At 46.5% G+C, this 23,288-nt stretch overlaps 1 protein-coding gene and 2 pseudogenes across 1 annotated transcript in view; all 3 read left to right on the forward strand.

The window, feature by feature from the left end:
* EDRF1 (erythroid differentiation regulatory factor 1) overlaps positions 1-23,288 on the forward strand; it is a 110,467-nt gene that overhangs the window by 30,093 nt on the left and 57,086 nt on the right. The window contains exons 10-14 of the mRNA XM_056532770.1: positions 2,764-2,872; positions 8,698-8,809; positions 13,590-13,850; positions 16,512-16,583; positions 17,333-17,483. Of these exons, the coding sequence (XP_056388745.1) occupies positions 2,764-2,872; positions 8,698-8,809; positions 13,590-13,850; positions 16,512-16,583; positions 17,333-17,483 (705 nt within the window). The remainder of the gene's footprint in view (positions 1-2,763; positions 2,873-8,697; positions 8,810-13,589; positions 13,851-16,511; positions 16,584-17,332; positions 17,484-23,288) is intronic.
* Positions 6,156-6,317, forward strand: LOC130283570 (U2 spliceosomal RNA; annotated as a pseudogene).
* Positions 18,979-19,079, forward strand: LOC130283661 (U6 spliceosomal RNA; annotated as a pseudogene).

Raw genomic sequence — 23,288 nt, forward strand, 5'->3', positions numbered from 1 at the left:
GATAAGAACCATTTGGCCCATCTAGTCTGACAATAATCTGAATCCTATCAATAGTCCCTGGCCCTATCTTATATGAAGGATAGCTTTATGCCTATCCCATGCATGTTTAAACTCCTTTACTGTATTTGCAGCTACCACTTCTGTAGGAAGGCTATTCCATGCATCCACTACTCTCTCAGTAAAGTAACACTTTCTGATATTCCTTTTAAACCTTTGCCCCTCTAATTTAAAACGATGTCCTTTTGTGATAGTTTTTCTTCTATTAAATCTCCTCTCCTCCTTTACCGTGTTGATTCCCTTTATGTATATAAAAGTCTCTATCATATCCCCTCTGTCTCTTCTTTCTTCTATACATGTTAAGGTCCTTTAACTTTTGTTTTATCCTACAATCCATGTACTAGTTTAGTAGATCTCAGGACTCTCTCTAGAGTATCTATATCCTTCTGGAGATACGGCCTCCAGTACTGCGCACAATACTCCAATTGAGGTCTCACCAATGTTCTGTACAGCGGCATGAGCACTTCCCTCTTTATACTGCTTATACCTCTCCTTATACACCCATGAGCACTTCTCTCTTTCTACTGCTTATACCTCTCCCTATACATCCAAGCATTCTGCTAGCGTTTCCTGCTGCTCTATTACATTGTCTTCCTACCTTTTAAGTCTTCTGAAATAATTACTCCTAAATCCCTTTCCTCAGATACTGAGGTCAGGAATGTGTCAAATATCCTATATTCTGCCCTTGGGTTTTTACGCCCCAGGTGCATTATCTTGCACTTATCCACATTAAATTTTAGTTGCCAGAGTTCTAACCATTCTTCTTGTTTGCCTAAATTATTTTCCATATGGCGGATCCCTCCAGGAACATCAACCCTGTTACATATCTTTGTGTCCTCAGCAAAAAGACCAAAACCTTACCATCGAGACCTTCTGTAATATCACTAATGAAGATATTAAACAAAATTGGTCCCAGTACAGATCCCTGAGGTCCCCACTGGTATCAAGACCTTGCTCTGAATATTCTCCATTGACTACAACCCTCTGGAGTCTGTCCTTCAGCCACTGCCTAATCCATTCAACAATATGGGAGTCCAAGCTCAATGACTGAAGTTTATTGATAAGTCTTCTATGTGGGACAGTGTCAAAAGCCTTACTAAAATCTAGATATGCGATGTCTACTGCCCCTCCACCATCTATTATTTTAGTCACCCAATCAAAAAAAAATCTATAAGATTTGTTTGACATGATCTCCCTGAAGTAAACCATGTTGTTTTTCATCTTACAATTCATGGGATTTTAGATGTTCCACAATCCTATCCTTTAGTAGGGTTTCCATTAATTTCCCCACTATTGATGTCAGACTTACTGGCCTATAGTTGCTTGATTCCTCTCTACTACCTTTCTTATGAATGGGCACGACATTTGCTAATTTCCAATCTTCCGGGACGACTCCTGTTTGGTTAAATAAATCTGTTAATGGTTTTGCTAGCTCACCACTAAGCTCTTTTAATAATTTTGGGTGTATCCCATCAGGCCCCTGTGATTTATTTGTCTTCACTTTAGACAGCAAACGTAGAACCTCTTCCTCTGTGAAGACAAATGCGTCAACAATTCATTAGTCTTCCTCCCAAATGGAGGTTCTTTTTCCTTCTTTTTCTTCTGTAAAAACTGAACAGAAGTATTCATTAAGGCAGTCAGCTAGTCCTTTATTCTCTTCTACACACCTTCCTTTGTTTTTAATTTAGTTATTCCTTGTTTTAATTTCCTTTTTTCATTCTTATCCCCTTTTTTTCACAGACGAAGCTAGTTTTTCTTCTGCCTGCGCTTGAGAAGTTCTTATAACTTGCTTGGCCTCTTTCTGCCTAGTCTTGTAGATTTCCCAATCTTCATTGCTCTGTATTGTTTTATAATTACTAAATGCTAGCTTTTTGTTTTTTATGATTTTGGCCACTTCTGCTGAGTACCACAGTGGTCTCTTCCTTTTTCTGCTTTTACTGACGAGCCTAAAGCAGTTTTCTGTTTGTCTGATAGGGACTCATTTATGACTAATCTCCTTTTTGTAAAGTCTGTTTTTATAAAATTTAAAACTTTTAGTTTTTGTGTGGTATGACTCCTTCACTGTTGTCATATTAAACCACACTGACTGGTGATCACTAGATCCCAAGCTTTTGCCTACAATAACATCATTTACCAAATCCCCATTTGTGAATACCAAATACAAAATGGCCTCCCTCCGGGTTGGCTCCTCAACCACTTGTTGTAGAGATAATCCCAGTAGGGAATTTAGAATATCTGTACTCCTGGCAGAACTAGCTATTTTGGTTTTCCAGTTTATATCCGGAAGATTGAAGTCTCCCATAATGATAACTTCTCCTTTCATTGTCATTTTAGCTATTTCTTCAACTAGTAGATCATCTAATTCTTTAACTTGGCCAGGTGGTCTGTATATCACACCTACACGAGTTACTGCATGATCACCAAACTGCAACGTAACCCAAACTGACTCTATGTTGGCCTCACTAACTTGTATTAGGTTAGGTTTGATGCTATCTCTCACATACATGGCCACTCCTCCTCCTTTCTTGCCTTCTCAGTCTCTTCTGTATAAAGAGTACCCTGGTATGGAAATGTCCCGGTCATTACTTTCATCAAACCATGTCTCAGTAACAGCCACTAAATCTATAATAGGTGTGGAGTGGTTATAAGTGGATTCTTCTTCCTAGAATGGGATTATATCATTCACTGCTGTGTTCTTTCCTGCAGCCAGTGGCAGCGACATTGTGAAACTCTATGATCTCACTACTCTATGTGAAGAAACGGAGGACAAGTACCAGAACCCCTTCACTATGCCAGTAGCTGTTTTACTATACAAGTAAGTCCTCCCTGATCATGTTAAATATACATATGTATCTATAGACTACACTTCTGTGTAGCATATATATACCACAAGTCTGTCCTTGAAACTACCCCAATTTTTTTTTTTTTTTTATTTACCTTCTGTTTTTACAATGCAAGTCAAAAGCTGAATGATCTTAACCAATATGGGAGAAATTTAGCAATAGTTTTGCATAAGTACCTTAACAACCTAAAGTTCCTACTTTGGAGTAGAACATATTTTCACTTACAGGCTGTGTAAAAATAAAAGGTCGGAGTGGCACCACTAGTTTTCCTGGACATAAGTCACTAATACTTGGAACTGAAAAGGATACAATAAGCAGGTATTCAGACCTTGTCCTGCGGTTGTGCTAGGATCAATGAAATTGATGTCAGAAAGTAAACTAGATAATACAACAAAGGTAATCCTGCACTCACCGCCCAGGTACTGTGTGTTCAGCTCATGTCAGGAGTTTAACATCCGACTGGCAGGTGTGCTTGGCGTGGGGCGCTTGGAGGGCCTCCGAGCACCCCACGCCAAGCACACCTGCCAGTCGGATGTTACACTCCTGACATGAGCTGAACACACAGTACCTGGGCGGTGAGTGCAGGATTACCTTTGTATTATATTTTCACTTACATCTGCCACTTTTGTCTCCTCTCACCACCCCCAAAAGTGAGTAGGGTTAAAGAAAACCAGTCCGTTTTTCCTTTTCAAACTGTGGGCAGCATAAATCAATGTTAGCGTGGGCAAAGTGATTTTCTGCACTGTTTTAAAGTTGTGTTTTGTTTGGTTGTTCTTGTCTTCATCAAATAGCCAGGCCTACACTATATGAAAAATTGCTTGCAAGTCCACACACTTTACCTAACTCATGTAAAAATGTTTTTAAGCCAGAAAAATGAAGGTGCAGACTTTTATTTTAATTCATTGTGCAAAAATGTGCACCTAATGTAAAAAAGACACAGTTGTTAATTTAAAAAAAAGGCAAATTTTTTTATGTAAAAAAAAAAAAAAAATATTCGCCTCATTGGGGGTCACAGATCATGGCTATATGCTCTGCCACTAGGAGGCTTTCACTATGGAAATGTCGGCTCCTCCATATACCTGCCCATTGGCCCTGAGCTGACCAGTTTAGCTAAGTGTCAGCAGGAGACAAGACACAGACAGGTCTGGTGTTTTCCAAACCTAGTCTTTTCTTTTATGGTTTTATGGTTCTGGTTTTCATCTAGCTAGGTTCTTTTTCCTTTATTTTTCTAGGTTGGGCAACAGGAGCATGCCTAAGAGTATAGGCCGTCAACCTCTTATCGCCAATGGCCAGCACCTGGCTGTAGTACCCTGGGTCTGAGTCCCCAACTTGCCCCTGCTCTCCTCGCTCGCGCCTGGCTTGGTGCAGCGTGGCCGTAAGCTGGCTGAAGACTTCAGGGTGAGTATACTACAGCTGTAGCGAAGTATGGGCTGCCCCCATTCCCTAGGGCTTCCTTCTCGGGTGAACTGGGGGTGGTAGGGGTAAATTTGCTCCCTCCCAGACCCCGTTCCCTAGGGTCTCTTCTGGTTGAGGTCCTTTCCAGGTGGCCCACCTCTCCCCTAAGGTCTCCTCCTCTGGTACCTCTCGCCCGGGGCGGCAGGCGTCTGGCAGGATCCTGTGGTGGTGACCTGGACCTCTCTCATGCCTCGGCACTCTGGGGATGACATTGTTCTCCCCCCTTCCAGTGTTCCTATGGGGGTGAAGTTTCTGACGCAGGCTGCGGACTCTAATCAAGGGCCAAACTCAGCCCCTGTCCTGGATCACAGCTAACCTCTATGTAATATATGCCGGGAGCAGTGCCCAGCTGAGCTGCACCTTTACCTCCCCAGCTTCTGGCCTTTACTAGGCCAGCTCTCTATATGGATGGCGGGGGAGTTTGTCCTTGCTCTGAGTTTTTTTGCCAAGCGGCACGCAGGCTTCCTCGTTTCCTGCCCTAACTGTTTTACATATGCTGGCTGCACGTCCCCATTTTTCTTCAGACAGTCCCACCTCTGAGTCTCCTGGGGGGGGAGGAGGAGAACGCGTCGGTCGGGTCTCTCAGTGCGGCAGCCGGTCGCAACGATAGTGTCACTGCACACCCCTTTCCCTGGCAGACCCAAGCTGCTATTGTATTCTCACTGCGGGGCAGAGTGGGTCAGGGGTGGCTCCCGGCCACACTTTATCTTATTCCCTGGACTTTTCTCTCTTTGAGCGTGGGTTCACACTACGATTTCAGTGTACGGCTGCAGGATACGGTTGAGGGAAACGAAAACCGGGTGCTCCCGTATCCCAGCCGGACCCGGCCCTTATTTATTGCATTTCAATGAGCTGACCGGAGTTAAACGGTGACTCCGATCGGCACAATTTTGCACCGTATTCGTTTTTTTGACCGGACCTAATACCGTGGTATACCGTGGTTTTAGGTCTGGTCACAAAACTGGATACCGGGCAAAAATGTGCCGACCGGAGTCACCGTTTGACTCCGGTTGGATTATTGAGGTCCGGCTGGGATACTGGAGCAGTCGGTCTTCGCTCCCCCCAACCGGATCCGGCAGCCAAACACTGAAATCGTAGTGTGAACCCACCCTAACTCACTGGATAACTTTAAAGGGGTACGCCGCTGGAAAACATTTTTTTTTTTTCTTTTTTTTTCTTTTTTTAAATCAACTGGTGCCGGAAAGTTAAACAGATTTATAAATTACTTCTATTAAAAAATCTTAATCCTTCCAGTACTTATCAGCTCCTGTATGATTCACAGGAAGTTCTTTTCTTTTTGAATTTCCTTTCTGTCTGACCACAGTGCTCTTTGCTGTCCATGTCAGGAACTATTAAGAGCAGGATAGGTTTGCTATGGGAATTTGCTTGTACTCTGGACAGTTCCTGACATGGACAGAGGTGTCAGCAGAGGGCAATGTGGTCAGACAGAAAGGAAATTCAAAAAGAAAAGAACGTCCTCTGTAGTATACAGCAGCTGATAAGTACTGGAAGGATTAATATTTTTTAATAGAAGTAGTTTATAAATCAATTTAACTTTCTGGCACCAGTTGATTTAAAAAATAAAAATGTTACCGTGGAGTACCCCTTTGAACACACACACGTAAAAAATTCTCATAGGCTCTGTGCGCCCTTCTGTAGCCTTCTTGTATATCTCACCCAACATCTCTGGTGCTAGGCCCCCCTCTAGTGACCAAGAGTGCTCACTGCTGTACCATAATGTCTATGGCCCCTTCCCATACAACTCTCTGTACAGTAGTACAGTGGCTTGTTTATTCATTTATTTGTCCTCTCCCTATCATGGCTACGGTTAAGTGCAGTGTCTGTTCTTATCAGTTTAATATCTGATACGCCCTCTATTGGGGACCGTATATAATATATGGCTTGTTGACAACGGAGATAGTCTCATGTACTGCGGTCAGCATGGTCTGAAAAACAGCCCTTTATGTCCCATGAAGAGTACCCAGGAACAGACAGTGCTCTGCATTTTTCCATTCACTACCAGTCACCCATGTCGTGTCTGCTGTATTTCTGGTATCCCAATACCAGTGTGCGGTGACCGAAGGGGTGAACCTACATGTGCATGGACCCTCTGCAGCATCCATGGAGGACGGGATGTTTGTCACATCCGCAACTGCAGTTTCCAGTACTCCACTATGGTGGGAGTTGACCAAAGTGCAGTGGACCCTCAACAACATCCATGAGGAGCTTGAGGTCTGCCGCATCTACGGCAGGAGTTCTGGTACCCCACTACCAGTTTGTGGTGACCAAAGGGGTGACCCTACATTTGCAGTGGACTCTCTGCAGCATTCATGGAAGACGGGATGTTTTTCACGTCCGCAGTTTCCGGTTCTTCACTATGGTGGGAGTTGTTCGATGTACAATGGGCTCTCTACAACATCCATGTGGAGCGCGAGGTCTACCACATCCACGGCTGAAGTTCCAGTACCTCCACTACCAGTGAGAGGTGACTAATTTAGTGTCTCTACAGGTGGAATGCACCTTCTGCAGTGACCTTTCTCACCACTTCCATGGTGGGTGTGCATTTGGTCTTCCGTTGGTATCGACTATTGTTATGGCACACTAGTAGGGGCTCCGTCCGTTTTTCTTTACCACCGGTCTCCCTCACCATGTCAGCTGTTACCGCGGTGGCAGTTGCGCCACTCACGCTAAGTGACAGACATGGTGTGCCTGTGTGGGCATAGGACACTACAGAAATGGCATCAACCCCCCTTTTATTGGGGCATGTCATAAGCTTTCCTGTGGTTCCAGAGTACAGAGTACTGCTGCTCCTGATACATAACATACCTCTTTCCCCCTCCATTGGGGGGATATTTGGCAGGGTGCCGTTCTTGCTGCGTTGGAATCTGGAGGGTTTGTGATTGGCTATGACTTGCCACTCCTCCCCTTAGGAGGCTTATTGGCAATCCTCCTAGCCTTTCTGCTCTGCCTATTGCAGCCTGTCGTTCTCATACAGTCATGGCACTCCCCCTCTACTAGGCGCTGTACTGGCAGGCGTGCTCAATCCTTCCTCTGCAGGCCTCGGGTTGGCTTCATTGGGTGCTTGCTATGGTTTCTTCTGCTGTTACTCTCCTTCTTCCCCAGGGAGTTGTGGTAATCTCAAGCGGTTCCAATTTTCCCGATTGCTGCCGTCGTCCCCGGCCTCTTGGTGTCTTTTTTTTTTTTTCTTTTGCAGAGTTACGGTTATCTCCATTCCTGCCAGCGCACCTCCCCTTTCTTGTGGGACACTGCTGGCTCAGCAGGGCCATGGATGTTGCTGTCCTAGCCTACTGGTTTTCTACAGGTTTATCCTGCCTTGTCCTCTCTGACACTGCTTTTCCTTCCCTTAGGCTTCTCTCTCCCTTTGGGTTAGTGCCTGCATAGGTAATGTCCTGGCAGTCCTTGTGCGGTTCTGATTTTATCAACCATCACCTTGCTCTCTTCCCATTGCCAGGAAAGGCACTTTCACTGCTTGTTCAGGCCATCCGGACGACCCCTTTTTGTCGATTTCGGTCAACTTTCAGACTTCATTCACTGCAGGAAGATTCCTTCCTTTTAGGGTCCCGGCCCACTCCACATGGTCTGCGGGGGCTACAGGCAGTTAATTGCCGGTCTCCGGTTTGATCTGTCACCGACAGAGGTAGTTCAGTCCCTTTTTTCTCTGGCGGTTGTTTCTTTCTTTTTCGTGGCATCACAACTAACATGTAAATATAAGCTTCTGTACATAAGTTTTCTATGTGAGGAGGTCATGTGTTCATTAGCCCTTCTAAAACTTACCTAACTTCCTGTACAAGGAGAATGTTATCCTTGCCCTTATGTCCTATACTGCCGTCATCTCTTATTCATGCTTAGTGTATTTCAATAATCCTCCTGCGCAGGAACAGGTTATAATATTTATGTCTTACTAGTACTGAGCTGTTGACGTGAGTCTCGGGGGGACAGTATAAGAGCCTGTCAGGAATAATTATCAGTTGATGAGTCGAGTAATTACATCCCATCCCTCAATCCCTTCCCACTAATAATATCCGTATTCTCCCGTGTCTTTGATCACTTTTATGTTCTGTTATCCGTGTCTCCTGTGATATTTCCCCGGAGTGCGCTTGTAAATAAAGCCGCAGTCTCTGCGGAGTTGTGCTTGGTACAATAACATTAAATATTTATCTTGATGCATTAAAACTATAAAGTTTTTACAGCCTCGTGAGATGTCGTGCAGCCAAACAAGACAAATTGCATCCCTGTGTGAAGAAGGGAACTCAAGTGGCGGCTTATGGTACTGCAAGAGCTGTGGTGTTGACCTCGAATCTCTGCTCTTCTTTTTATACAGGGTGGCTTGTAACATGATGATGAAGAAAACCCAAAATAGGAAACATTACGGGACTATTCGCACTTTGTTACTGAACTGTCTGAAGTTGGTGGATAAAGGAAGGCACCCACAGGTATGTTTGATATTATGTAATAACCCCTTCCTAATACAGTGATTTTTGGTGACGATGGCTTTTTGTTCATACAGGTTAAATAATGTGAGGGGGTGCAGGGTACAATATACTGCAATACTTTTGTTCTTCTGTATATCAGAATTAAAAAATTTGATAAACTCTGCCTCCATCAGGCTTTAAAGGGGTACTTCACTGGCCAGTGTTCCGGCTGCGTTCGTAACATTTAGTTCCGAACGCTGTGCACGAGCTGCAGGGGTTCTCACGCCCCCTCATTTGATTAGGCCACACACCCTTAATGTAAGTCTATGGGAGGGGGTGTGACGGCCGGCATGCCTCCTCCCATAGACTTACATTGATGGGCCTGGCCGGCCCCTGCAGCGCACGCATGGCGTTCGAAACTAAATGTTCCGAATGCAGCTGGAACACTGGCCAGTGGAGTACCCCTTTAAAGTAAGTAAAATGGTAGGCCTGATGCCTTTTATTAGGTTCTGGCTGCCATGGCAACTATTTGGCACCCCATGTTGAATTGCACAATGGGCACCCTATTAGGTAACACCGATCGGCTTCAATGCCAGAGTCAATATAGTTTGCAGCATCTAAGGCAGGGGTCTCAAACTGGCGACCCTCCAGATGTTGCAAAACTTCAACTCCCAGCATGCCTGGACATGCCCAGACAGCCATTTTCTGCAGCTAATGGCTGTCGGGAATGCTGGGAGTTGAAGTTTTGCAACATCTGGATGGCCACCAGTTTAAGACCCCTGATCTAAGGCTTTGTTCACATGGCAGAATTTCTGCACGGAATTCTGCATAAAAATGTTGCAGTACATTCTGCAGAAATTAATGGCCCTTTCACTTCAATTGAATTCCTGCAGCAGAAATTCTGTGTAAATGGGACAGTGGAACCCCAATGAAGTGTATTGGCTATAAATTCATGCAGAATTCTATGCTGAAATTCTGGCATGTTAACATAGCCTAGGTGATCGAACTGCTGGGGTTGGAGTTATCTCCAGTCCCCACTGCTGACTTTAGGTGTCAGCTGTAGTTAAAAGGTTTAATAAAGGATAGACTTTAATCCACTTTAATGGAGCACAGATGTCCTTTAAAGGGGTACTCCCACCCTAGGCCCCCTCCCATAGACTTGCATTGAGGGGACGGGTGTGACGTCACACGGGGGCGGAGTCATAATGTCACGGACTTCCGTTCCCGTAGTCGCGACTCAGACCCTCCAGCGGTTCCTGTGAAAAAACAGGTGGGTGCCGCATGCAGTAATGCGGGGGTCCCCAGTGGCGGAACCCCCGCGATTAGACATCTTATCTCCTATTCTTTGGATAGGGGATAAGATGTCTAGGGTGGGAGTACCCCTTAAAGGAAAACTGTCAGCCAGTTCACCCACACTATACCCTGGGTTATAGTGTGTCCCTACATGGGTCACTTTTTTAGGTTTTCTTGCCGTCGAGTTGTTGTCCACTAAAGTACCAGTGGAAGGGGCCTTAGCCCGACCCCCTTGTTCGCATATTCATTTTCCCCCTGAGCGCAGTGCTCTGTTTGAGTGCATGCATGGAAGTTTTTACCCAACTCTCACATCCTGATGGATGATATGAGAGCTGTGCGTCGGGAGAGCACTCTGCACGGTGTAACTGCGCATGCGCCAGCAGGGGTGTGGAAATTAAAAAAAAAACTACTTGTCCAAGGGACTAAAGCGGAACACAATCTACTTGTCCCTCAAGAAATCCACTTGTCCTGGTAGATGAAATAATTTCAACCAAAATAGTCTGATTCCCCCCCCCCCCCCCACTAGACCACCAGGGATGGATATAAGATCCTTTAGACACTGCTGACAGCGGTGATCTAATGGGTTAATAGGCGATCGCAGCATGCCAGGATATTAGAGGCGGGAGAGCTGTAGCTCCTCTTATCTTACACCCGAGGGAAGCCCAAAAAATTCTGATGTAACTTTTTGATCACCTTATAAAAAATTTCTCATATGAAGTGACCAAAAATGAACAATTCTGGACTATTATTTACATTTACACCGTTCACCGTACGGTTTAATTAACATTTATATTTTAATAGCCTGGACATTTCCACATGCAGCGATACCACTTATGTTTATTTTTGTACATTATTTTTATTTAAAGAAAATTGGAAACTTTTATTAGTAAGGGGCTTATTTACATGTATACGCACATTTTACAATATTTTAATCACTATATTTCAGTCTCAATAGGGACTTATGTTACTGGGGGGGGGGGTGTTCTGCTTCTCCAGTTTGTGTGCTGCATTTTGTGTCAGAAAATGCTGGAAGTTGCATTTAGTTACTAGATAACTACAACTCCCAGCATGCCCTGATGCAGCCTATGGTTCTGTGGGTGTTGCAGCATGTTGCACTCTATAGTAGTACAGTTAAGGTTCTTGTGTAACATGCTGGGAGTTGTAGTTTTGGTTTGTGTCAGCTGCAGAGCCATAGTCTATGTCAAGGAATACTGGGAATTACAGTTAGTAACTACAACACCCAGCATGCCCTGATGCAGCCTATAGCTCTGCAGCTGACCCGAACCAAAACTACAACTCCCAGCATGTTGCACTTTATAGTTCTACAGTTTAGGATATGGTGTAACATGCTGGGAGTTGTAGTTTTGGTTCGGGCGTGTTTGTCTGCATCCGTGGGGCTCTTGGTCGTCGGGTGAGTATGAAGGGGGCAGGATTCTGGGGGTGCAATTCAGTGCGGGTGCCACTAAAAATAAATAAAATTAGATGGCACAACTGCCCTAATGCCCGACGTGACAGTCCGCTCCTATACAAAACATTCATGCATACACATATCATACATACACCAGCCACTGCCTCCATATCATACATACACCCCCCCCCCGCCACTGCCCCCCCCCCCCCACATCATACATTACATGCACACATACACTTACACCATACATACACCAGTGTTTCCCAACCTGGGTGCCTCCAGCTGTTGCAAAACTACAACTCCCAGCATGCCCAGGGCATGCTGAAAGTTGTAGTTTTGCAACAGCTGGAGGCACCCTGGTTGGGACCACTGATATACACCATACATATGCACACATCATACATACACCTGCCGCTGCCCACCCCACATCATACATCACATGCATACACACATCACACATAGACAGACATCATACACACATCATACATTACATACACATCACACACAGACAGACATTATACACACATCATACATTACATACACATCACACACAGACAGACATACACACATCACACATTACATACACATCACACATAGACATCATACACACATACACTCACACCATACATATACACCAGTGTTTCCCAACCAGGGTGCCTCCAGCTGTTGCAAAACTACAACTCCCAGCATGCCCAGGGCATGCTGGAAGTTGTAGTTTTGCAACAGCTGGAGGCACCCTGGTTGGGAAACACTGATATACACCATACATATGCACACATCATACATACACCTGCCGCTGCCCCCCCATCATACATTACATACACATCACACATACACTCACACCATACATATATAACCACCCTTCCTGCCGCCGCCTGTATTCTCGGCCTCCTCACCTGAGCCGCCATGAGTGGACATCAGAGCTGTAGTCCCGGCCGGTGTGAGGTGAGATTTCCGTCCTCCCCCCTCCCCCCGCTCTGTGTTTACCTCGTGCAAACAAGCAACCGCCCCGTGGTGGATTAGGTCCGGGGGAGACAGATCGGGGGAGGGGGGGAGCTGTGTGCGGGGGATGGAGCTGTGCACGGAGCGGTCTACATCCTCTCTCTCACCCTGCTGTGTCTTCTGAGCTCCGTCCTCCATCCTCCGGGAGGGGAGATAAGGGGGCTCTGCAGTCAGCTGGAGGCCGCCCCCTCCATACACTCTGAGCCCGGTGTGAGGTGGAGACTTCCATCGGCTCCTGCGCCTCACACCGACATTAAAGAAAAATAAGGGGGACGTCTGTCTGTCCCTGCCCGATACAGGGCTAAATCTATAAACAATTCACCTGCCCGGTGCCCAAAACTACTTGTCCCGGGCATCGGGCGATAACATTTCCACATCCCTGGCCAGTCCCTCGCTACACCTGGAAGTACCTCTTTCTGAAGTCTTGCTACTCCCAACTTCCGGGTGTAGCGAGCTCTCTCCAGACGCACAGCTCTCACGTCATCAGGATGTGAGAGCTGGGTAAAAATTTCAGCGCATGCTTTCTGCAGACAGAGCACTGCGCTCAGGGGAAAAATATGCAAAAAAGGGGGGTGGGCTAAGGCCCCTTCCTCCGGAACCCAAAGCAATGCTACCAACGGGGGACCCGCCTTCATAGCGCAAATAAAGGCCAAAATTACAGAACTTTAGCAGACTATAACTCGGCGGCAAAAAAAACTAAAAAAATAAGTGACCCGTGTGGACTCCTGTTCACCCACACTATAACCCAGTATATTGGGTTTAGTGTGGGTGAACTGGCTGAAAGTTTTCCTTTAAGTCCCCCATACACATCATTAAACTCCCGCTCCATGCATGAGAGTCGGGGTCGCAGCGGTCAGACCCCCGCAAACAGACACTTATCCCCTATCCTTTGCACTGCAGTACCCCTTTAAAGTTCTGATTTTAAAGTTAAAGCATATGCAATTGTAACTATAATCCATACAAGATAAGTAATGTAATGTAAAATGTTGAGTAACTTCATGATGTCTTCCCATTGGCCATAGCTCGGCACTTTTGCATTGACTTCTCAGTACTTTCTACATTGCAGAACTTTTTAATAATTTTTCTTCATGTCAGATAATCGCCTCAGCCAACTACATGCTGTCAGAGCTGTTTCAGCTTGAGCCAAAGAAAGAAGAAAGTGAAGGATCTCTTAATGGGAATTCTGATGAAAGCTACAGCGAGGAGGAGGAGGATGAAGAAGAGGAGCTGAGTGATGAGAGTGGCTCATACAGCTGTCCTCCAAACCCGCCAGAAGACTGCAAAGCTGTAGCCATCATTAAGTCTGTCCGGGAGCTGTCTGTTCCAGAGAAGTACAAGTCCACCCATCAGATTAGGGTAGGGAGAGAGTTGCATGGGCAAGAATTTAGATGTGGTTATAAGAACTATGATCTGACTAAGTTATGATCAGTACTGATAATTATGACTTCAGTGGTGCTCCGGGTGATATGACGGGAAAGGCTACATAAATGCAGAAGTGGACGAAGCAGTGATGCATAGTTAAGGTGACTGCTAGAGATGAGCGAACTTACAGTAAATTCGATTCGTCACGAACTTCTCGGCTCGGCAGTTGATGACTTATCCTGCGTAAATTAGTTCAGCCTTCAGGTGCTCCGGTGGGCTGGAAAAGGTGGATACATTCCTAGGAAAGAGTCTCCTAGGACTGTATCCATATTTTCCAGCCCACCGGAGCACCGGAAAGCTGAACTAATTTATGCAGGAAAAGTCATCAACTGCCGAGCCGAGAAGTTCGTGACGAATCGAATTTACTGTAAGTTCGCTCATCTCTAGTGACTGCCCTTCCACATCAGGCTTACTACCTAAAGCAGTGGTCTTCAAACTGTGGCCCTCCAGATGTTACAAAACTACAATTCCCAGCATGCCCGGACAGCCGTTGGCTGTCCGGACATGCTGGGAGTTGTAGTTTTGCAACATCTGGAGGGCCACAGTTTGAAGACCGCTGACCTAAAGTAAACATCACTGCTTTGTCAACAGTACTGGCGGGGTGTATGCACTGCTGCTGTGGTTCAGTTGTGACATCTCTTAAAGGGGTTGTCTGATGATGCATCCTATTTTCAGCTGTCTACTAAATGAACATATATTGGTAAATAAAGTTATTTTACAATACTTTCTGTGTTCTTTCATGCTTTCCTTCTTCAGATGAAAACATTCTGCTTGGTTGTCATCATTAGCCCAACATCTTATGAAGTCAGGACACTCCAGTTGGAAATTTAGCCATCTCGATCACCCTCCCTCTACACCTTCTGACTTGTATCTCCTCCCATTATGGGAGGGATCTAGAGTTGGCTGAATTCCTGGATAGAGTGTACACAAGAACAAGAAGTCTATTACAGGATGGACGCCAGGTCTGATGTTGGACTAATAAAGACAAGAGAGCAGAGTGTTTGCATCAGATGCAGAAGGAAAGACCACAGAAAGGTAGTAAAAATAACTTTATTTACTAATAGATGTTAATTTATTATTTGAAAATAGGCTTCATCGTCTGACCAACACTTAAATTCATGCTGGCATGTAAGATAGTGGCAAGTCAATGTGGCTTTCAGACCACCATCGTTTTTATTGGTTGCATGGTGTTGCAGCTATACAGCATTTTTGCCTGCAATACCGCGTGGCCATTAACCAGTTAATCTGATGCCACTGGCACCTTAAACATGTGAACCCAACCATAGGAGGTGAAGAGCATCAGGACTGACATATCTCCTATGAGGAAGAGATCATTATGGATGCCATGCTTCTTTATTTAATGCATTTTGTCTGCTTGTTCACCTGTGTACCCACTGCTTCACATTAAGGTCTAGACAAAGGTTTGTGTGTTGTTAATGCATAGCATGTCCCAACATTCACACATATTTCTTTCTTTCTTTGTGTCACTCAATATTCAATTATTGTCAGCTATCCAGCTTCAGTTATTTAAATGGTCACAAAATTTGCATAAAACAGTACAGCAAAAACTAAATAAAACAAAAATGTAGCCAGCACCTAAACCCAGTACACGGGTGCACGCTGCTGTGGCAAGTACAAGACATGTTAAAAAAAATAAAAAATAAAAAGATGGCGGCAGCACACTTGGTCAACAAAATGGAGGCTCTTAGCGCACTTTTTGATCAAAACGTGTGTGTGTCCCCCCCCCCCCCCCCATCCACCACGTGGAGGTGGCCTCATATAGGATTGGACCTTACATTCACTCACCTCAGGCTGGGCGACATGCTGGATCCACTAACAACCTAAAACCACCTCCTGTGAAATAGGGGAGGGGATGCACGGCTACAGAGGGAGCCACTCCCCCCCCCCCCCCCCCCCCCCCCCCACATTGCACAGCAAAAACTAAATAAAACAAAAATGCAGCCAGCACCTAAACCCAATACACGGGTGCACGCTGCTGTGGCAAGTACAAGACAGTACAGTAGTACAGATGACTAATAAGAAACTTTTTAATATATCTGATCAGAGAAAAATGTTTTACTTTGCTGGCTCCATTCCTTTTCCAGCTTCCTCCTAAACTCATCATTTATTATTATTATTATTATTATTATTACCGGTATTTGTTATTTAAAAAATAAATAAAAAAATTTTAAGTAAAAAAGTCTGTTTCATGAGTGATGAGAACCAAAGTATCAGGTTACTTCTGCCTATAGAGAGGAGGAGGATAGGGGAGTTGGCTACAGAAAGAGAAATTATACTACTTCTCTATAATGTCCTCGATGCTGTTGCTGCTTCTGACAGTGTGCTATAGAGATATTTGGGAGCAACTGCTAATAACCTATAGGGGACAGCAGAAGAGAAAATGGGGAAAAGCCATATACAAGTTATAAAAGGACCAGAAATAGTGCTACTACTTGTATACACTTGACAGCTTATTCTGAAAAAAATGTTGAAAGGTTTGTTACATTTTAAGTACTATGGTTAGTATTGGTAGTGTGGTAAATCCATGCATGTCCTGCTGTGGATAATGTGATCTCCCTGTTCTTTTACTTTCAGCCAAGCTGCACTTTTCCCGTTTGCAGTGACACCGAAGAACGTTGTCGCTTAGTCCTCAGCTATGTCTTAGAAGTAAGTCGTCTTTCAGATTTATCAAACAACTAGCTGAGTACCCGGTGTTGCCCGGTTTTGCCCGGTTTTTCTTTCCTCATCCTTGTTGGGAAGGAAAATCAACAAAGGAGGAAGCTGTTGACTTAATATCCCTTCCCCATATATTGTTGTCATATCCCGACCCCCATATCCCGACCTCCTATCCCATCTCGACCTCCCATCCCGTCCCATAATATGTGTACCAGGTATTGAAATATCTCCAGCCGTACAGAAGTTATATGAGAACATACATTTCCCATTGATTTGCATGGGACTTTAAACAAAAACCCCGACCCTCACAAATGGGGGCAGTTAAGGGTTAAATTAACTATCCTATATTTAAAGTGGATATATAAGTAACATGTGACCAAGTATTATCAAAATATCTCCAGCCGTTTGGAAGTTATTCAGTGACATATATTTCCCATTGACTTATATGGGACTTTAAACATAAACCCCGCCCCTGGCAAATGGGGGTGAGTAAGGATTAAATCACCTATCCTATGTTTGTTGGTGACATATAAGTAACATGTGGCCTAGTTTCATGTTAATATCTTCAGCCGTTTGGAAGTTTTTGTGGAACATACACACATACATACATACATACATACACACATACATACATACACACATACATACATATACACACACACACGTTGAGTTTTATATATATAGATTGTTACCCTTACCGATTTCTGAAGGGGCTCAACTCTAAGCTTTGTTGGTTTTAGGGTTTAAAATCCATTGACTGCAGTATTAAGAAGGAAGGGGAACTGCCTGCAGCTGACCCCAACACTCCAATACCATTAAAATATGAAGATGAGTCCGCTAATGTTGTGTCTGAATGCCTGGAGAAGCAGATGGCACTGTTCCTGCAGAAGAGTAAGAATTCTTTCTACATGTCAGCTTTGCCTCATGTTGTTATATGGAATTTTTTTGTAAATTGGAAGAATAAACATGATTGGAAGGTTTTCTCAGTCGCCTCATTGGGGAACAAAGGCCATGGGTATTGTGCTGCTGTCCACGAGGAGGCTGACACTAGGCAAAAAAAGAAGTCTGCTCCTCCCAGCAGGATATACCAGCCCACAGGCACTGAGCTAATCAGTTTTAGTTTAGTGTCTGTAGGAGGCAGACACAGGTCTGGAGCTCTCTAGACCTCGTCTTTTCTCTCATTTTCTAGCTAGGTTTTTTTCCTTTTTGTCTTTTTCCTAGGTTGGGTGATAGGAGCATGGTTCCAGCTGATCTCCCACATGCGATGAAGGGGCATGGTGCATAAAGTATATGCCATCTACACCTTCTCTCCAGCAGTCAGCGCCTGGCGGTAGTACCCTGGGTCCGGGTCCCCCACTTGCCCCTACCCGCCTCGCTATGGCAGCTTGGCGTGATGCAGCACGCCCTTTAGCTGACTGAAGACTTCAAGGGTGGATCTAAGAAAATAGTCTGTGGGTGAGTATGAACTACATTTCCCCCCTCCCTCCCTCTCCCTTCTCTATGCTCTTCTGGGGGTCCCCTTTGCATATAAGCCCAGCTCCTCAGCTGCCATTACACATGGCTGTGCTGTCCCGGGCCCCTCATGACTTCCAGGTTTCTGGCGGCGCCATACTGCAGGGGACGGTCCTCCCCCCTTCAATGGACCACCGATTTCTGTATTTCCTCTCCCCCTACCTGACGCTCTCCTGTGTGCCTACTGTGCTCCTTGTCGGCTAGATGCGGGTGGGGGGGGCGAGGGCGGGTCTCCGATCCCACGTGGCCGGGCAGTTTTCGGTGGTGGGGGTAATAACTGGCCTCTTGCCGCACATGTGTTGGCGGTCAGGCGCATTGCTCTGGCCGCGTCCTTTTGCTTTACTGACTGGAGACCCTCTGCTCTTGGGGCGGCGGGCCTCCGGTCCCACGTGGCCAGTCTATTCCTCAGTGGGAACGGTGCCTGCTGTGTCATATGACCTATTTCCCGGCCGGCCCTGTATCGGCCGCATAGTGCGGCCGGCACCCCGTCATGCGGTGGGGACGGCAGCTGCCGCTCCATCATTGTATTTGTTTTTAGCCCCCGACTTCCCCTCTAACTGTTTTGCCGACAGCTCCAGGGGGCATGGTTCCTCATGCGCATCCTCCCCTCGGCGTGCCGGTTTTATTTTATTTATTTTTTTAAATCTCATGGGCGTTCTGCGCCCTCCAATGGCTGGTTGGTGGTACAGCACTGTCCTCTCTCCTGGGTTAGGCTCCCCTCTAGTGGCCAAAAAAAGCTATTACTCTGCATGGCTTTTTTGTTATTTCCCCCAGATCCTCTGCCTTCTGGCTTTTCTCAAGTCAAGTTTAGTATTTGTTCTTGTCAGTTTACCTCCTAAAGTACTTGCTTTGGCAGCACAAAAAAATACAAAATAAATAAATAAATATAGACCTATTTATCTTGGAACGCTACAGAGTAGATTAGATGGCCCCTGTGCTAGGATGATGCAAGTTTGTGAAGCGTTCCATATGAATATGCCCCCTATCTGGGGACCATATATGAAATAGATTTTTAGAACAGGGCGAATTTTGAAGCTTTCTTCAATCACCCTATGCATTGCACACTATCGCAGTATCTTCGGGTCAGTGCTCTAATTCACCTCGGCTCATAGCTGGAGCATGAGTGACTTGCCGTAGGGGGTTGTATCAGTCAGAAGTGTGACTACACCTGACCGTCCCCTTCCAACGTTTGAAGTGCTTGGCCTTGGGTCTGGGTGTTTGTGTCACATAACCTTCCATACTGTACCAATTTGCATTTGTAGCCTGGAGTCCTCACTATGTGCTTTCTAGACTCTGTTTCCTGAGCAACTGCTTCGAGTCTTGGTCAGTTTTTTGCAGCAACCTGTTGGTCTGCTTCACTGGGGTTATGTTTTTTTTTTACACGTCCACAAACTTAGGGATGATTATCAGCGTGGCTCGCCACACTGCCCTTATCGTCCCTTGGGGAATACCTAGTAACCAGGTGGCAGCCTGCCTGTTTGCTTCTCCATCGGTCGCCTATACCAATTTGCGGCTTACACTCAATCACCCCACTACCTGTGTGAGGTGGCTGGATGGGGTGCCCCAGCATGTGCAATGGACTCTTTGCAGCTACCATGGGGGTAATGTCAAATGGACCATCTGCCGCAGGTAGCTTCAGTTCCGGTGCTCCACTGCGAGTGGAGTTGACCGATGTGCAATGGACCCTCTACATCTCCTGCGGGGAGCGGGATGCCTGCCACATCCGTGGCAGCAGTTCCAGTTCCTCACTATACGTGTGGGTAGACCAATGTAGCTTGGTCCCATTACTACGCCCATGGAGAGCATGATGTCTCCTGCAACTGCAGTTCCGGTACTCCACTGTGAGTGAGAGTTGACCATTGTGCAATGCACCCTCTACGTCTCCTGCGGGGACCGTGTTGCCTGCCGCATCCGCGGCTGCCATTCTGGTACCTCACTATACATGTAGGTAGACTGATTTAGCATGGACCCATGGAGAGCAAGAGGTCTCCCACATCCGCAGCTGCAGTTTCAGTACTCCACTATGAGTTGACTGATGTGCAATGGACCCTCTACGTCTCCTGCGGGGAGCGTGTTGCCTGCCGTATCTGTGGCTGCAGTTCCGGTACTCCACTGTAAGTGGGAGTTGACCGATGTGCAATAAACCCTCTACATCTCCTGTGGGGAGCGTGTTGCCTGCTGCATCCGCGGCTGCAGTTCCGGTACCTCACTATACGTGTAGGTAGACCGATGTCGCATGGACCCATTACTGCCCCACGGAGAGCATGATGTCTCCTGCCGCCGCAATTCTTGTACTCCACCTGTGGGTGTTGCTGAAGGGGTGACCCTGCATGTTCAGCGGACTCTCTACACCACCCAGAGGTGTGCGCTGTCTACCACGTTGCGGCTGAGATTCCAGTCCTCCTCTACTAGTGGGAGTTGTCCACTGAATGTGTTCCGGCAGCTTCAATGTACCTTCTACAGCGATGGCGACCACTTTTCTGCCTCCATGCATGGTGTACCTTTTGGTTTGCAGAGTTATCTGCCACTGTTCTGGCTGTAGGCCCGTGCCATAATTGCCTCTGCGGCTGCGGTTGTGGTGCCCTGCCATTAACATGGGGAGTCCAGTGGAGTGGCCCTGTGTATACATTGGGCACATGTCAGTGATGGCATGTGCTCCCTCCATATGGGAAGTATCTGTGGTCTTCCATGGGCGATAATTCGCATGTTATCAGCTGTAGCCCTCACAGCCAGCGCACTGGTGCCCCTCCCTTTTGGAGGGGCAGGTTTACGGCATATCTGCACTAAACTAGACATTTAGTTTTCATCATTCACTTTCTCCCTTCCATGGAGCGTGCATTCGTGGTCTTGCGACCTGCTAATGTTGCCGGTAGCGTGTCTATGATTACTCATGCGGTCATTGTTTGCCCCCCTCCCCGGCATATGGGCACGTGTTGTAGGTTGCCTACTATATCTCTTGTGTTCATTGCATTTCTCCTCTCTAGAGGAGGTATTGTTAGCCTTATATGACCCCTGCTATGGCTTGTGCAGCCATCTTGTTCCTTCTGCTGCCTGACGCGCGGTAGCTTGGTGGGCTGTTGGCTTTCAGGCTTTCAGCCCTTCCGCTTCCTCTTCCTAGAGGGAGTTATGCAGGTCTTGTGCGGTTCCTGCCTTTGCTTTTGCAGCCGTCGTCCTTTGGCCTCCTATTATCGGATGGTTTGTGGCTTTGGTTTCTATTCTTCTTCTCCCTGCCTTTGGCGGAGTGCTGCAGGATTTGGTGTAGTTGAAGCTGTTACTGTTCCAACCTTCTAGTTGCCTTTCCTTAGGGCTCTTCTGGGGCAGTTACTGCCTCTCTGGTCTCTTTCTCTCTGCTTGGGGTGTCTCAGGTCCTTCCTCCTGTGGCTCTACTGTTTTGGCTGCCTTTAGATCCTCGAGGTTCTGCGACTGTTCAGGTTGCGGCATGTCACTCCTCCTGCTTGTTGACTGTCAGTTGTTCCGTGCTTGGATGACTTGGCGGGCGACCTCCGACGTCCAGACCGTACCTTCTGTTCCGGCGCATTCTAACTCTGGCTGAACTGGCACCTCAGCTGGGTCCCCTATGTCCCCCTCTTTGTCACTTGGTTTTTCTGGGATGTTTCCTCCTGCAGTCTTCCTGTCAGTTCTCACTGTTGGGATCCAGTGCTGGTTCGGACTTGTCTGTCCTCTTGTCCCTTGTGTCTGCGAGTGATGGGCGGCGCAGTGATTCCAGTGGTAGCAGGGCCTGTTACTCTGCCCGCCGTTCTCTTCTAGGGTATAGACTCCTTCCCTTGGGGCTCTAGACTCGTTCGGGACCCTCTCCCTCATTCTACCTTTTCGGGGCCTTCTTGCTTTGCACTGCCTTCCAGGTGAATGTTCCTGGTCTCATTCTCTGGGATGGTTTACCTGATACTTCAACCTTGGCAGGGTTTTTTGTTTGTTTGTTTGTTAGTTTTGTCGTCTCTGTCCTTTTGCAGGGTTCCTGTTCCGGTTTTCCTCGCTAGTTGTGCAGGGGGTGGTCTCCTTCCACCTCTCCGACCAGTTTAGGCCTGGGCACATGTTGCCTGAGGTGTTTCGCTCCGACTGGGGTTTGCTCAACATCAACTGGTGTGGGACTCAGAGGTCCCTCTACTTATTTCTGGATCTGGGACACTCTGGTTCTGATGACGGCTGCTCCGGTGTTGCCGGATAGCTCTTGCCTTCTCACTGGCCGGTTTGCGTTCCTTTGCCTCTATTCAGGGCCGTGCAGACCATGTAGCTGAGGGCCTTTTAGGTCATCCAGGTTACCCGTCTGGCCAATATGCGCTTTCTAGACAGGCATAGTCCTTTCTGTCGTACACTTTTCCCCACCTTCCGGCGTACTCTGAGTTTTCTTTTCTTCTGGTTTCCGCCTTTTTACTGAGCGTGCTCCTGCCGTTGAGGCTGGCCTCCTTGCAGGGCTTTCCCTTCGAGCATCTTTAGACAGTTTCTCTAATGGTGGTTTGTGTCTCCTTGCCATGTTTGCTTGGCTTTGGTGTATCTCTGAATTGGGTTCTCTTATCGCTTTCTTCTACTTTTGGCCAGGCCTTGGTGGTCCTGCGTCTTGTCTCTTTTTGTCGGAAGTCAATTCCGCTCTCCTGCCAGGACTTTGTTTGGCCCAGGGCGACCATTTCTCATCGATTTTGATCAGCTGTTGGGTCTCAGTCTCTGGAAGATTTCCTCCTTCGGGTCCTAGTTCTCCACTCATGTTTTGTGGGGGCTTCCAGGTGGTTGGTTTCTGGATTCCAGTTTCCTCTGGGTCTCGACTACATTCCTCTGCAGATGGACCTATTCTCTGGACTTCCTTTCTCTGGCGGTTGTTTTTCCCACCCCATTGACTGCTTTGGGACGTCCCATGGTCTCTGTGTTCCCTAATGAGGCGACCGAGAAAAGGAGATTAAAAAAAAAAAATAAAATTTTAATTTTAAATTTTTTAAATTTTTTTTTTTTTGTACTCCCCGTAAAATCTCCTTCTCGTAGCCTTCATTGGGGAACACAGCACCCACCCATTTACGGTGCCGTATCTCATTTGTTGTTTGGCTTCTCCTACTGCTTTGTGACACAACTAATCAGCTCAGTGCCTGTGGGTGGGTATATCCCGCTGGGAGGAGCAGACTTCTTTATTTGCCTATGGTCAGCCTCCTAGTGGACAGCAGCATAATACCCATGGTC

The sequence above is a fragment of the Hyla sarda genome, chromosome 7 (assembly GCF_029499605.1).
Source record: "Hyla sarda isolate aHylSar1 chromosome 7, aHylSar1.hap1, whole genome shotgun sequence".
Classification (NCBI taxonomy): Eukaryota; Metazoa; Chordata; class Amphibia; order Anura; family Hylidae; genus Hyla; species Hyla sarda.